Source organism: Poecile atricapillus, chromosome 11 (genome assembly GCF_030490865.1).
Source record: "Poecile atricapillus isolate bPoeAtr1 chromosome 11, bPoeAtr1.hap1, whole genome shotgun sequence".
Classification (NCBI taxonomy): domain Eukaryota; kingdom Metazoa; phylum Chordata; class Aves; order Passeriformes; family Paridae; genus Poecile; species Poecile atricapillus.
Window position 1 is genome coordinate 14745795 of NC_081259.1, and position 15484 is coordinate 14761278.

General features: G+C 36.6%; 1 protein-coding gene across 3 annotated transcripts in view; it reads right to left on the minus strand.

The window, feature by feature from the left end:
* Positions 1–15484, minus strand: part of LRRC49 (leucine rich repeat containing 49) — a 37455-nt gene that overhangs the window by 7370 nt on the left and 14601 nt on the right. For 2 of the 3 annotated variants that reach the window (XM_058846543.1, XM_058846541.1), the window contains exons 8-14: positions 14539–14581; positions 13761–13818; positions 11598–11745; positions 4909–4992; positions 4022–4173; positions 1817–2054; positions 411–596 (exon numbers count right to left, since the gene is read on the minus strand). In XM_058846543.1, coding sequence (XP_058702526.1) covers positions 411–596; positions 1817–2054; positions 4022–4173; positions 4909–4992; positions 11598–11636 — 699 coding nt within the window. In that variant the 5' untranslated portion in view covers positions 11637–11745; positions 13761–13818; positions 14539–14581. Of the gene's footprint in view, positions 1–410; positions 597–1816; positions 2055–4021; positions 4174–4908; positions 4993–11597; positions 11746–13760; positions 13823–14538; positions 14582–15484 lie in introns of all 3 variants that reach the window. The other variant, XM_058846542.1, reaches the window with a different exon arrangement.

Sequence of the window (15484 nt, forward strand, 5' to 3'; positions counted from 1 at the left end):
CCTGTGACAAGCTTAAAGCAGAAAATATGATTCTATGATATCTTGTAACAGTAGCAGTTACAAATAATCATATACAGTAAACTACTAAGGAGTCTGTGAAACACATTTTTGCAGAAGTATTCAATGTCAGCGCTGTGATTTTCTCAAAAACAATAAAAACTGCTTCTTAAAATCAAGCAAAATTGTGCAGTTCTTTAATAATAATTTCCACATAATTTTATTAAATAATATTAATTTTAATATTAATTGCATAAGAAATTATGTGGTGAAGTCCACTTAAATCTTTTCCTCCTTAATACTGAGAAGACACTGACAGGGTCGTATTCACTTCATCAGGAATTTGTCTGCTCTTTTAAAAACAACACTAATTTATACTGTAAGACCAATTATAAGAAGCAACACCATCCTACCTTCACTCCATTTATCTTCTGTAGATTAAAATGGTTCAGTCTGAACAGAACATAGTATTTCCACAAAGTTAAGTTGACAACTGGATTTCCCTGAGGATCAACTGTCAACTGTTCCATGCGATGCATTTCAGCCAATGCATTGAACTGCTGCAGCGCCACAAGATTTGTCTCCTTAAACTTCAGGTGCTAAAAAAAGTCAAATCCCAATAAATTAAATAAGGAAACAATAAAGAGTGAACACAATGATTCCTATTCTGTGCCACTCAATTTTCAAAGTGTAACAATCATGTGTCTGATGAAGCAACTGAGCTCATTTCATTTGAGGTCTCTGTAGCAAAACGCATCAATGTATCAACCAAGTGCTGTATTACATACACTAAGAGATGTCAACATTACAAGCCCCAAGCAATTTGTAAATTCTTTACTTAAAGCAGGAATATTTTCAGTGCTCCATAAAGCAATTATACTACTTAATCAATGTCTACTTTAATCCTGCAAGTAAAACATGCACACACAGAATTAATTACAATACATGCTTTTAAAATATTCTGCCCCTTTTGGGCACAGGCTGCTGGCCTAATTCATACCCTGCCCTACACTAATGTCCCTATGAGCATGGTGTATGCTACACAGTAACATTATTCTGGGAAGAGGAAGGAGGAAAAATTGATGGTGAAGATAAAAATTTAGTTGTGATTCTGTTATCACCCACAAACTTCCCCCACCCACACTGTAACAACTGTTTCATTATGACAGATAAATTTGTCCTAAGCTCCCCAGAAATTTATCAGTCTCAATTAAACCATCAAATTTTGTTATAGTCAAAACCTTGAGAAGCAGCAGGGAGCTCCAGAGCCAATCAATCTGAGCTACAAATTACTTATGTTTGTTATCTCTATTTTAATATTTGCATCAAAATGATTGATCTGAATGACTAAGAAAAAAAGAGAGACATACTGAAGAAACTTCTCATTCATACTGCTTTTTCTTTGTCAAGAACTGAGGAACTCCATGAACTGTGCTGATTTATTAGCTACTCCTTCTAATGTTTTTATCCTATCAGCAATTTGCCCTTTGAACTCATGACACAAATGAAGTCTTCCTGATACCATGGATCCATAACAATAGTACAGAACAACAATACTGTATTTACACACAAGTTCTGCAACTTAAAAATAATTAGGTAGGTCAAAGAAATTAAAAGAAAAACCAGTCTGAAAATAAATCTAAATTAAAATGATTGATTTTAAAGTATCAAGGTTAGCATTATAACATAAGGAAATATGCAATTCTTATCTGTGTCTATTTAAATGAAAGCACTTAGTGGGGGGCTATGCCAAAGTAAGGTTCTATTAGACAATCCATGTTCCACAGCTGTTCAGAGCTGAAACATGAGGCATGCTCACCACACAATTAGGAAATTTTGTCTTCAGTTTTGCTAATACTTGAACAATTTCATCAAATTCTATGAACATAAAGGAGACTGTGGCAATAATGCCAGCTGTTTGAACACTCCAGTTTCGATCCAGGCACTCCAGTGCTCCAGCACCATACAAGCCAAGAGTGTCTCCTTCCACTTCCACTAAATGAGACTCTAGAACAGACAAGCCTTGTACTGCACTGCTCAGGATTGTATCAAGAGATCTGTAGAGGAAATAAAAATACAGTGATATAAATGAGATGATTTTGAAATAATATCATCACTCTACTGAATAGCAGTCCTTTCTTTTACCAAAACTCAACTGTCAAATACAATGGCATTTCTCAGCACTCATTCATTTTCAGTACCCCATCTGGTTCAAATACACTATGGGCTGGAAAACCCTTCTTCCATCAAGTAACACTGTATTTGTTCTACTTCTTCAGCAGAAAGGCTCTGGGTGTATTTGAGTTGGTGGTGGGGTCAAATTAAATAAAGAGTCCATTCATATTTAGTAATTTGCTTTAAAATTCCAGCTCAGAATGCTAACCTAGCATGTTTCATGTTGCTTTAGATATCTAAACAAAATTTTAGAAAATGTATTTATTTAAACTAGGTCCCCCTCACATTCTGTTTGCTATATGAAATGTAAAAGTGGACATAAGTAATAACTCAAGCATTTCTTTCAAATAATGTGACCTTTCCAATTCACAAGAGTAATTTTAAAATTAAGCAATAAATCCAGGTATTCCTGACTCCTGTCTCTTTCTGTCCTACTTTCAACATGATACATTCATGTTGGCTGGCCCTCAAGTGTACAGAGAACTCAAGCACAAATTACAGTTATTAAATTACAGTATTAATTAAAGTTATGTAATGATTGTCATTATTTTATTCTTTACCATATTTTTAATCTTTTTAATGTACTTTGACTAGTAGCAATCATTTGACTAATGTTCTCTTGACAATCACAATCAGAACTCTAAAATTTCACTCAACTGAAAATGTTGAGAGCCCACCACTTCATATGTGAAGCTCTAATCACATATCTATGCTGAATTTCACCTGCAATTTTATTGCTTAGTAGCTCATCTTGAAATTCTTCACTATGATGAAACACATACATCAAAACAGCGTCATTTCTCAAGCAATGGGAATTTATTCATTAACAGAACAACAATCAAACTATCATAATTATACTGACTTGGTCATGGGGGAGGGATCACCAACACTGAATTAAATGGCAAAGAAACCGAGCAGGCAAGAAAGCAGTGGGTGAATGCATTCAGGGAAAGCTTTGGAAACACAAGAATAGAAAAAATTTAAAAATGCTAAGGAAAAAGTGTTTCAAAAGATGTAGCACTTGACTGGAGATAAGAAGCAGTTCTAGCCATAATAGACAAAATCTCAGATGAGTTCTTCTTGTGAGAGACAAAGACTTCCTGAGCATCTCTGACATTGCCAGCATTGACCAGGGACAGCAGGAAGCTGTAATTGCTATTGAATTTGTGCAGACTATTTTTTCAGACATTTGGCTGAGCTAAACAAGGTTGAAGCACTACTTTGGTTTTAGCCAATGTTCATTAAGTTCTGCAGTGGGTTCTGGCCACATGGCTGCCTTTTTAGATGCAAATAAGCAACAATAATATATTTTAAACTAAGAATACTAAAATTATCCTGAGAATAAAACTAAGTCTGGTAACTGCTATTGTTAAAATAGCATAGGTGTGAAAGCAGCCCAATAAAAGACGCTGCAGTTCAAATTAAGAGTCTGAATACAACTATGAAACCTCTTCATACACAAAGAGATTACAAATCTTCATAATGCTCATACATCTTCATTTTGCTCATTTAAACTGAAGGCAACAATCTAAGCTGTTAAGGAAATGAACAGCCTCAAGAAAGCTCAGGAATTTACATTTAACATTTCTTGTAAACATGAAGTTGTCCTTTATTTAGCAAAATCACATAATAATTTAGCTTGCACTTCTTTAAGCAATGAGTTGCTGTTCTATTTCTATTTAAACATGTTACTTATTACTTATGGTCAAAACCAAAGTAAACCATCTTTTCAGTGTGAATTTGCACATGTAGTACTTTTGATAATGAAATACAGTGAGATCTCAGAGGTGAGAAGTAGTAACCTGAAACTTAAGACACAAACAGGTAAAAGTATCACCCAATAAAATACCTGCTTTCTTCAGGAAATACATATGCAGCACTGCCATTGATCTGGCAGGGCTCATTTTCTTTATCTTTGTTTAAAGAAGCCTCAAGAGCAGTTCGGTTCTGCTGGATCTCCCATTGCCGAGCAATGTTACCAATCGTTAACCGCTTCTTTTCCTGAAACAAGACACACAAGTCATCATAAGGCATGACAGGGCAGGATCAACACGTTTGTTGGTTCAGCAATATGCTGCTTATTTGGAGACAAATAGTGGTATTAACACAGCAAATGGAATGTAGATACTCTTAGATTCTTGAATTTTGGTCTCCTGTTAGGAGCACAACTCATGTAGTCAGCAGCCCTATGAAGAGCATTTTGGAGGGCACCCGGGTCTCCCCTGGTGGGGCACTTCTGTCTCGTGTGTGTCAGCTCCAAGCAGGCCAGCTGGGCTGGGAGATAAGACAGATCAGAGTTCTGCTGACAGAAACAACAGCTGCGCCTCAGGGCCCCTTCACTCTATCCACGGAAAGGAACAACTTCAACAGGAAAATAAGAAGAAAAAACTACTTCAGAACACCCTGCACAGCTGCAGTCAAGAGTGCTCATCTGAAAACGGGAGACCAAGGAATGCAAAAGCACTGGAGAAGTCCTTTACTTTAGCCTGGATTTATGAAAATGAAGTTTGCCATTCACTGACACATATCATAGTCGTGTTCAACATAGGCTTTCTGCTAAAGTGTACCTTGCATATTTGACTGAGCAGTTTCAGTCATGGAGTGCACTGTTGAAGCTGTAAAAATAGATAGAGGAGTATTGGGATATATAATACAATATCTGCAGCAAAAAATTTTGGATATAAATTATTGCTGTAAATAGGTTGACAGTAACCTTAGAACAGCCACAGACAATACCTTAAGCAAGGTCTGTCTATGGCTTTCACGCTTCCTTTCTTCCTCTTTCCTTGCTGCAATAGATGCCATACGTCTTTCTTCTTCCTGGATGAAAAAAAAAGAAAAACAAATTCCTAAAGGGAGGAACCGAGCCAGTTTTGAAAAGTATTACTGGTAAATTATGTTCTTGTGTTGGTATTTTAAATGTAAATTTTCATTTTAACACAATTTTAGAATTTTTATCATCTTAATGTTTCTAAATACTACTAAAACAAATAAAATTGTTAATTATACGTAACTCAAACAGAATACATAACTAATCAAATATAAATGCTGAAGATAAAGCTAGTTAAAAGTAATATATGTAAGAGTCTTTGGAAAAAGTATAAAGCATATGGTGAGTATGACCATGAGAAATAATTTTAGATATGACAGTACATCTTCTTATCTTTGTAGTAGTTTTTGAAATTAGCAGGATTATTTTTTTTGTAAAAAACCACACAGAGCAAAAAAGCTGGGTTCTATATATGCCTGAATCATAACCCAAGATTAATTTTCATCATTATAAACTCTTTCCAGGCCCTAGTTTTTCTCAATCAGCAACAAAACTTGAGAAGAACAGAACATTTTCAAAGTTAGCTATTCCATAACCATTATGTCTCATCAATATTACAGCCTTATCACAAAGTCTCAAGAAGAAAGCCATTGATTTCTAAACAATTAAAGTGAAGCTGCTTCATTTTCCTGGTACAGCAATTTGATACTGCAATACACCCATATTAGGTTGGATGCCCCTTGTTTACAGAAGTCTAAACATTCTCACAGCACAGTATTTTAAGAACATATATTTTCCAAGTAACAAAAGAAATATTCACTATGAAGTAAAAAGTGCAGAGTCCTTCCAACACAAATATTTGGGAAGCATACTTTAACTTATTTTGATTTACTTCACATGCCATTTGGGTGTTTCTATTGAAGTGTCTTCCCAGAGCATATGAAAAGTGTTTTCATTTCCTCAAAATAGAAAGCTCCTGTCCAAACCTTTTCATTTTCTAGAAAAGTTATATGTTAACAAAATTAACAAACAAAAATGAACAGAAAGCACCATCAAGCAGTAAGATATATTGACATGTCAAAATTTCTACATAAATAAAACATGCTATGTTTAGAGCATTGTAAGAACTCCTAAGCACATGGGTGAGTGCTTACTGGAAGATAAAATAAAACAGGAACTTCACACTTAGCATGGCCATTACATTTTTAAGAAAACAATTTCCAAAGCATAAGAAGTTCAGTGCATGTAGCAGACTTACTCTGATCTGTGTACAGTCCCCCTGAAACCCACTGACACACCATGGATTTTGGCATCAGTCTGAAAAGGGGTTAAACAACAGATTTTCAAACTGTTCCTCCATGACTTTAGCCTAGCATCATACATTAAACAAGAGGAGTATCTCAATGCACAGTAAGGCATGAGACTTTGGACAGATCAAGCTTCTCTAACACAATTGTATGCAAGAATTTCCTTGGAACACTAACTGGAAAGCCCCTAATTTTTTTTTTTTTTTTTTTTTTTTTTAATTTATTCTCAAAGCACTTGACTTTTGCTGATGAAGTTCTGTTGGTGGTCTCCTCTGCTACTGGGCTTTTAAACTATTCCTAAACAGGGTATTTCCAAGGGGCTAGTGTCATGGAATTACAGCATAATCCAGGTTAGAAGGACTTCCATAGGTCACTAGTGCATGTTAAAGGAGATCACCAGTAACTGAATAACACAGATACAGAAGGCCTTCTAGGTACCACTGCAACAAAATACCACACAACAAAATCCAACACATGAATGGGAGGGTTCAGGAACAAGCTGTAAAAATCATTAAAAAAAACCCATGCAGGTAATATGCCACAAATATGAATGCATCATTAATAATGCAAAATAAAAATGCACTGTTCATCAAGATACGATTCAGAATTTTAAGAACTGCAAACAATATTCTCATTATAGCTGTTTATCCCAATTATGTATTTCATTATTCTGTTAGTGTTTTATATAAAAATACACAAAAGATAAACACTAGCAAACTACATTAGTGATATCTTTCTTTAGAGAGCAGGTTAGATTTGTTTCAGGGAATTTTTATTTTTTAATTAAATCACTTCATTTGACTATGCATCTATGCTTTTAAACTTGGCTTCCTAAAGAAACAAGCTTTTTACAATTTTTTCTCTTCATCTTCTCTAATGGCTTTTCAACACATTGAACATATCAAATAACAAAGTATGTTTACAAGGCTTAAATTAAGGGACTTTTCTCATTCCCTAGATGTTTGATTATATTAAATTGGTATGTACAAAGAAGAGTAATGTCAGCTAGTTTTACCACCAAGGAAGTGGAAGCAGAAACTGTCCATTCTATTTGGCAGAAAACATCTGGCCATTCATCAGAGACTCAGTTTCAAACTAACTGAGCTGCTGTTGTGTTTCATACTGGTGGAGGTGATAACTAGATAACAAAATTGCACTGATAGTAAAATTAGCCTTCATTATTTTTTTTTCATTTCAAAACAACTTGCTGTAGTTTTTTCCCAAGCTTTAAGTTTAAGTTTAACCCATAAAGTTCCCTAAGTCAGATTTTTCTCAGCTTCTACAAATCTCTTCTTACTCTATCTTCCTTCTCAAAGGTCTCCCTTAATCCAGTCTGGACATGTACCTTACGACACTGTCTTTTTTTCCAGTAGGGTCTACTGCCCCCCCTGAAGTCAGTCCTGTACCTTCCCTACCAACAGTCCCCACACAAAGATCAAAATCAGCTAATGAAAATCACATTCTAATAAGAGTATTAACTGAACGAGACTTTTTTCCTTGATCAAGAGTCCTAATTACAGACATTTTAAAAACACTAATCCTTTTCTAAAAGAAGTTAGCTCAGCCAAAAATTAAAACACATCCTTTGCTTTACTCAGTATTCAGAAAGGCAGAGTGATAGAGAAAATCTCTGAATGAAGGGTCACATCTACATATAAATTTCTTTATTCATCTTGCACAACACACACAAGTAACCTTTAAAAACACATTCCGCAGGAACCAACCCAAAAACCCCAGAGTACCAAAAAAGGTAGGAGACAAACCCCTACATAACCTTGCCACAATTCATTTTCGCTATCATCCCTCCTCTTTCAGAAAGGATTTCGGAAGAGCTGGAGCCCTCGCCCTGTACCATTTGTTTCCCCTCGTTCTCCCGCTGGTTTTGCCCGGGGCTCCGTTCGCTCCCCGGGCCGTTCCCGCCGCGCTCCGTGAGGGCTTTCCCGTGCCGATGGCGCCCCCTGGCGGCGGCGGTCACTGCCCGGATCCGCGACAGACCGCAGGGAAACGCACGCGTTCCTCCTCACTGCTGCCCTGCTCCCCTTCAAACAAGTGCCTTTCAACAAATGACACCATCTAAGTCACACACAGTCACACCGAAGTATCTTATTTCCCAGGGGAAAGAAAAAAAAATTAGGGATCCCTCCTTAAAAAAATCCCTTAGAACACTTTCTGCTAGTGATGGAATACAGTAATGAATTCTATTCTGGATAAAGTAATAGAACCTACTCCCTGAGCAGCAATGAAATGTCTAAGCAAATAATCAAAACCAAACACAGCTCTCTTACTTTAAGCTTCTAAAACATATAAAACAACAATGAAAAATGCAAAGCTTTACTTCTAAAATAACACAGCTTCTCTTTCAATCTGGTAACATTTAAAAAAATTTGTATTATAGATCATATTTGCACACACATATAGGAATACATACACACTTAGCAAATTCTCTTGGGGTAGTCTGTTTGAAGTGATGGATAGCAAATGTTCCTGATTATGCAACTCCTTAGTAAGGAGTATGTACATATTTCAATCCTATTTAAATATTTTATTACATATCTGCAGACAATATCTGCTTACTATTACAAAAGAGTGGAAGAAATAGGTCCCAGTCGAACTAAGCACCACTGGGCAGACCCAGTTCAAACTGCAAAACAGGGTGAAAAAGCTTCACTGCCCAGAAGAACAACAATTATGCTAAGTTAACCACGGTAAATAATGAAAAAAGCAACCTGAGCATGCTCTAAGGCTCTGCACAAGCCCATTCCATGGATCCATTCGTCCAGTCCCATCACCTTGCAGCTAAGGTGAGGTAAAGGTGTAACTGTGAGTTACTGACAGGAACACAAGTGAACACAAGAATCTGCCCAGCCACGGTAACTCAGCCTCCTGTGCAGTCTTTAAGCTTTAGACTGAGCTACCGAAGGTCAAGAAAGCAAAAGATTTCCATTGAGCTGCTGTTTTAGATACACAACACCAAGTGGGTGGGTTTTCAGCTCAAAATCATCTTGTGTGGACAATGAACAAGTGAAGAGCATTACGGATGCTTAACCTCCACTGATTTCATCACAGCTGGGTCTATGCTTCAGTGGTTCAAGAGCTTGAATCTTATGTTCAAAAATGGCTTAGGGAGGAGGTGGCCTAAGAAAACATCAGCTTCCACACAGGTCAGGGTTTGGAGAGTTGTCATAATACAATACAATCCCTTGCCTAAAGGCAAATCTACCCCAACTTAAATGGTATTAGAACAATTACAATGCACAAATGTTTTATTCTAATTACAGTGTCCTTGGTTTTCATGGCAGATCTATGTTTCTGAATAGTGCCCTAAGGCAGATACAGCTGTCATTAAATTTTTGCACCAGGGCTCTTTTCTCCAGGGAATCCTATGGAAAAAGCCTGGCACCAAAGAGTGTGTATCTTCTTGAAACAAAACATGAATGAAGCTCACAAGTCTCATACAAACTTTTCAAAGAAAAGTTTTGAAAGAAAAGTTAAAATCAGAGCTAGCAATTGTGTAAAATTCAGTTATTGAGCAAAATAGCTTCTGAACAAGTTAGTGAAGAATTCTTGGTCAGAAGAAAACCCAACAATCATCCATTTCAGTTTGTTACAAAACAAAGCAATGCTGAAGTTCCAAATGGCCTAAATGTTTTTCAGGATGATGAAGAAAAGATCCTATAAATGTAATTAGAATTTAATTTAGTTTCTTACACTAAAAACAAGAGTGCAAATCACATACTCAACACTACAAGTGCTTTCCCCCACCAGGTTAGATCTACCCTTACAGCCGATGGCAACAGCGTGTTGCAGTGCTAGGAAGAATAGCTGGAGTTGGGATTGCCAGCTCTTTAATTTTACCACAAATCCCATGACACTTGTTATTTTTCTTTAAATCCCAGTTTCTTAAGTCATACGATTATCTGGGTAATAGTTTTTATTAGAGAAAACATATAGCACCCTCTACATGGAGAAAAGTGTTAAAAGGCTCAAAAAACAGAAGGCAAATAAAGACTGTAAAACACATTATTTTTACAAGTAGGTTTATGAGGAGCACAACTGGTGAAGCCTGGCTTTCTCTGGCTTTTTGTCTTTGTGGTTGATTCTCTGATGTTTAACAAGGTGCAAATCCAGATTAAGTTCTTCCCATGGCTGTGCACTTCTGACAACTTTTCCCCCATACAGACCTCATGGAGTCTAAAAAGCTCCTTCTACAGTTTTTCCCATCACTGATATTTCCACCAGGATCCATCCCCTTTTGACAAGGGTAAAAGGTGGGGAGATAGAGAGATACTTTCTTTATGCAACTCAAGTTTCCAAAATAACACCAATCAAAGAAGTTTTTAAAAGCAAAGTAATTAGCAATTATTAAGTCAGTATAAAGTCATAAAAACCCCTGAAGCTTAGAATATCTGTGAACAAACAAGTATTTAGTATTTTCAATGACGGGAGCAAAACTCTCATGCCCCAAATCACTTTCTTTTTTAAAGCAATGTTTTCCACATACATGTTATATTTTTCAGCCTAACTGGCTCTATGAAAAAGCATCAGCTGCAGTTTACAATGCACTACAGCCTTTGTACAAAGCAAATGAGCATTTAAAAGAAGGTGTATGTATCAGCACCTGGTCCAAAAAGTTACCACTGTATCACTGTTGCTTGCTGCTGGACAGATTTCTCCAGTAAGAAATCATGCTTACACATCACTTTTGAGTAGGCACAGAAGAATTAGCAAGGGTATTCCTATATCAAAAGAGAAAAGAGGTGGCATTATGGTAAAACCCTGGTGATTTTCTTTCATCCTCTGAAGTGGATTTTCAAGAAGCCTGTAGGAGACTGAGTTGTGTGCAAGTCCTCTCTCCCTTATCAAGGTTACTTGAACTTGAGCAGCAGAAACAGAAATTATCAGGGAGAGTAGGTTAGGAAGAGAGAAATACGGGCAGACACAAACTGTGTGATCACCAGATCTCCCTAGGGAGGCTGATTAAAGAAACCAATTAAATTCTTAAACAAAAGATACCAATTACAGCAGTTTTAGGGCAAACAGACCACTCCTTTGGAAGAAATGTGCTGTTCCTTCTCAGCTTTACAACAAATCAGCAAAGACTGTTAGGAAAATTCTAACCAAAAGCTTTGCAAGCTCTCTCATGTCACATGGCAGCTGAACATACAGCATTTGCTGCTGAAGAGTTTTAGCACTTCAAAATAAACATGAAATGTCTATTCACCATTCAATTCAATGCTAAATTAAGAAAAAAGTTTGTACTTTTAATATACACATATACACAGAAACCCCTGCATTTTACTTCTGATTTTAATTATCTATTAAATTTGATGAAAACAGAAATTTCTTACTGTGATTCTCTTCATATCTAGCTGTCGGAGCTGCATCATATGATGGAGAACAGTGTGTTTGTACCATGTCTCCTGAGCTATTGGATTGCCATCAAGGGTGATATCTGACAAGGATGAGGAATCAGCAAGGCACAGAATATCCTCAAAACTGTAATCAAAAGAGTTTAAAGTTTTAATGTCATGGAGCAGGAATAATTTTGAGGTGGAAGATTTTATTTCTTAAGGACAGAACATAAATTTTTAACTGAACTGAAACACTTCCACCCATCAATACTGCATAAGATAAATACAAGTATTCTGAAATACCAGCAGCTGCTGCTGGTACTTTTTAGTCTCTTCACATACAGGTAAAAAGAGATGCAGAACAAGGAGAATTACAGGGTTTTTAGCCTTCAGACTGCTATATGTAGTAAATGCTTATTTTAAAAAACCTGAGATGAATGTGATTAAAAGAAATTTTTCATTTGTGTGTTTTAAAATAATGACTAGTAAATAGAGAGTTATAGTTATCTATCCACATATCTACCCACATGCATAGAACAAATTTATAGAAGAGCAATATCTTTTGTTTAACATTAAGATACTTTTATACCTATTCCAACTGCAAACTCAAATCAAATTATATATTTCCATATATGTTTTAGATAAGTATTTGTAACTTACATGAAACCTAAGACTAGATCTAGCAATAGACCAACTAAAGCCTCCATGAATAAATGACAAAAAAATTGATTTAGTGCCAAGAAGCAAGCTATTGATCACAAACTTTGAGAAATCAAAACCTCACAGTAAATTCCAAACATTTTTCCTTCTTTGTACACTGTAAAAATAACATGAATTTGCCTGAATCAATATGAGAGAGCAGTTAGAAAGCTGCACAAAATCCACCAAGTCCATAAAAAGACAGGGCAATTTCCCTGACTGCAGTGATGCTCCCTGACAGCGAGGGAGCCAAGCTGCTGCAGTCCCCTCCTTGCTCCTGCCAACCTGAGACTTTTTTTAGAAAGCCAGAAACAAAGGCAAGTCTCAATTATGGAAATGATTCAATAGAAGCAAAATGCTAACCCCCTCTCTTTGCTATGCCAATTTAAAACATAAAATAAGAAGACTAGCAAATTAACTAAGGGAGGAGCATAAGAAAGACTCCTGCAGTTCATCTCTGAATTGTTTTTAAATGTTTAACTGCCATGAGTATTTAAGATGTACTGCATTTGTACTTTAAGAACCTAAGGAACACAGACAAGTAGGTTGGAGATGTCTGCAAAAAACATAATGCAGGTCAATATAAAATGTTTGAGTAGCTACTAAAATAAAAGCTCCCTACTAAGTACATTTTACAGAGAAAGCAGATACCACAAGAATAGCATGGCATTTCCAGTAATTAGAACACGAAGCATCTTCCCCCTACCTCACATCTAATTATTTGATTCTAAACAAAGAAAGCTGCTGGTGATCAAGGAATTAAAAAAGGACGTACCAAACTGAAGATAATGCAGGCACTTGGCTTTTTTTTCAAATACTGGCACAAGCATAAAGGCAGACTTCAAAAATGCATTAATATGAAAAGGCACAGAAGACAAACATTTCTATTTATAACAAAATGCTCTTAGTTACTTGAAACTATAGAAGCCCAGCTTTGTGAGTTGAGCTATTTTGCTTCTGCCATCTGGTCTGAAGGAGAACCATGAATATACCTTTCAGACTTTATTAATTCGTGGACAAGTAAAATACAAGCATGAAATAATTTACCCATAGCAAACAGAATCTGACTCAGCAGTTTGCATAACTCCAGAAATACAGTGATGGAATGTTAAATATAATTTGTACCTTGCATAATGCTGCTTTAACAGACAACTAGGTTAACAGCAGAACAACATTTTTACAAATCCACTTTTAATTTTGACCACTATAAACAGTATAATCAATTAAAAATGTTTCTTCGTAGAATACTCACAGTACAACTACATTTAAATGCAAAGGGTTTCAAGAATTGTTACACTTAAGGTAGAAAATAGACAATGGCTTGATTGTATTTTTATCTGACATGTTAGGGAAGGAAAAAAGGATCTGTACTCACAGTGTTTGAATTCAAATTTTCATGAAATATAGTTCCAGTAGGATACTTCAAATTACTGATAGGAAGCAAGCTACTATTCCCCTTACCTAGATATATTGTTGAAGCTGAGGAAGAGACGCTGGAGACAGGGTAAAGTATCCACATCTTTCTAGAAAGAAAAGATAGGCATCAATTCAGCAGCTGAAACTGGCTTTTGAGCCTCTTTACTTGGCCTGATGAAATGGTTTCATTTCTAAATGCTGTAACCTTGCTGCAACATTGATTTCTGTTGAACGTGCAGCTCCATCTCTCCCTAATGCAGACTGCAAGGCAGTGTTTCAGTGCAGATCCCACTCTGCAGAACAAGCTGCATCACTTGCAAAGCAAATGATGGTAAAGAAAAGGAGGATACGGCTGCTGCTGCTGCTGCTTTTGGGAAATAAGCCAAGGTGCTGTCTCAGCATTTAAACTGCAGGATAAACATGCTAAAAAAAAAATAAAAAAAATAAAAAAAAAAGCTTGCTGAAATAAGGCTTTTGAAGTGCAACACAGCAGTGCAATTAGCACTGCCAAACAGCAGTGAGTCTCTGGACAGAGAATGACCTGAAGGACTCTGTCACCTTCACAATTAATACATTTAGATGAAGGTGTGAATTATGAATTTACAGAATAAGAAACTCTAAATTTAACATTACCATTAAATGTCTTTGCAGAAAACCTCTAAATAGCAAATAACTCAAATATTAGTAAGATGAGACATATCAAGTAAGATCAAACTTCGTTTATGAAACATAAATAAATCCATGTCAGACAGACAGCACAGTCTGCAGGGATTCACAAGCCATTCAAACCTAACCCCTCAGTTCTAAGTCTGCATCTCCTTACCTAACAGTGGCCATACTCCAACCTGAAACCAGAGGACACAAACCTGGGAAAGGAAAAGGAGCATCAGAGCTCAGTGTCTTGATTTTAGCCTACATGTCTTCCTCCCTTCATCAGATTTCTGACATGTCTACATAGCAGTCCAGACCAGTTCATTCCAAACAGGTAAACAAAGGCAGCTCAAACAAACCCTGAAGCTCCTAATGAAACACTAAATCTAAACTAACAAAGCTGCTGAGAGTCACTGCTGGATACAACGAGCAGGGCTTATGTGATCAAGCCTGCAGTTGCAAAACTCTTGGTTCAGAGGTGTCCTGAGTCCCTCCAGATCAGACCATGGAAAGATTGAGTTCATACATTTGGGTGTCCCCTCAAAGTCCCTAAAGCTTCTTGGTGTTAATGCCTAAAAGGATGGACACACATGATACAGGTGGATAAACACATGAAAACAGACATTGTAGGCTGATGCACAGTAATGCTTAAGCAGCCATGACTTCAACTAATCACTGGGGAACACAAAGTAATTACCCCTCAAGTCAAATTTCCTAACAGGATGTGTTGGTCTCTTGTAAAACTTGTTGCAAGTCTCATAGGTGTGGCAGGAAACACTAGACAGGATTGTTTAAAACCCCCCCCAAAACCTCCAGCTACTTCAATTTTGATACCAAGTCTTATAGCGAGGTGGACAGAGGGCAGGAGCTCTTTCCTGAAAAAAGTCTTGACCAGCCCTCCTTCAAGTCTAAGATCAAGCTCCAGATGACAAAATCCAAAATACTGAATTTAATTCCTCAAAGCAAAGAAGCTGGTCATTCTTTCAAATAAAAATATAGATAATCTTCCTAACAGAGGCCTTAACTCACAATTGGATGGAAAATAAGTAGATATTTCATAACTCATGGTATGTATAGATCTGTGCTTTTGATGCCATATGAGACCCTTTGTAATCATT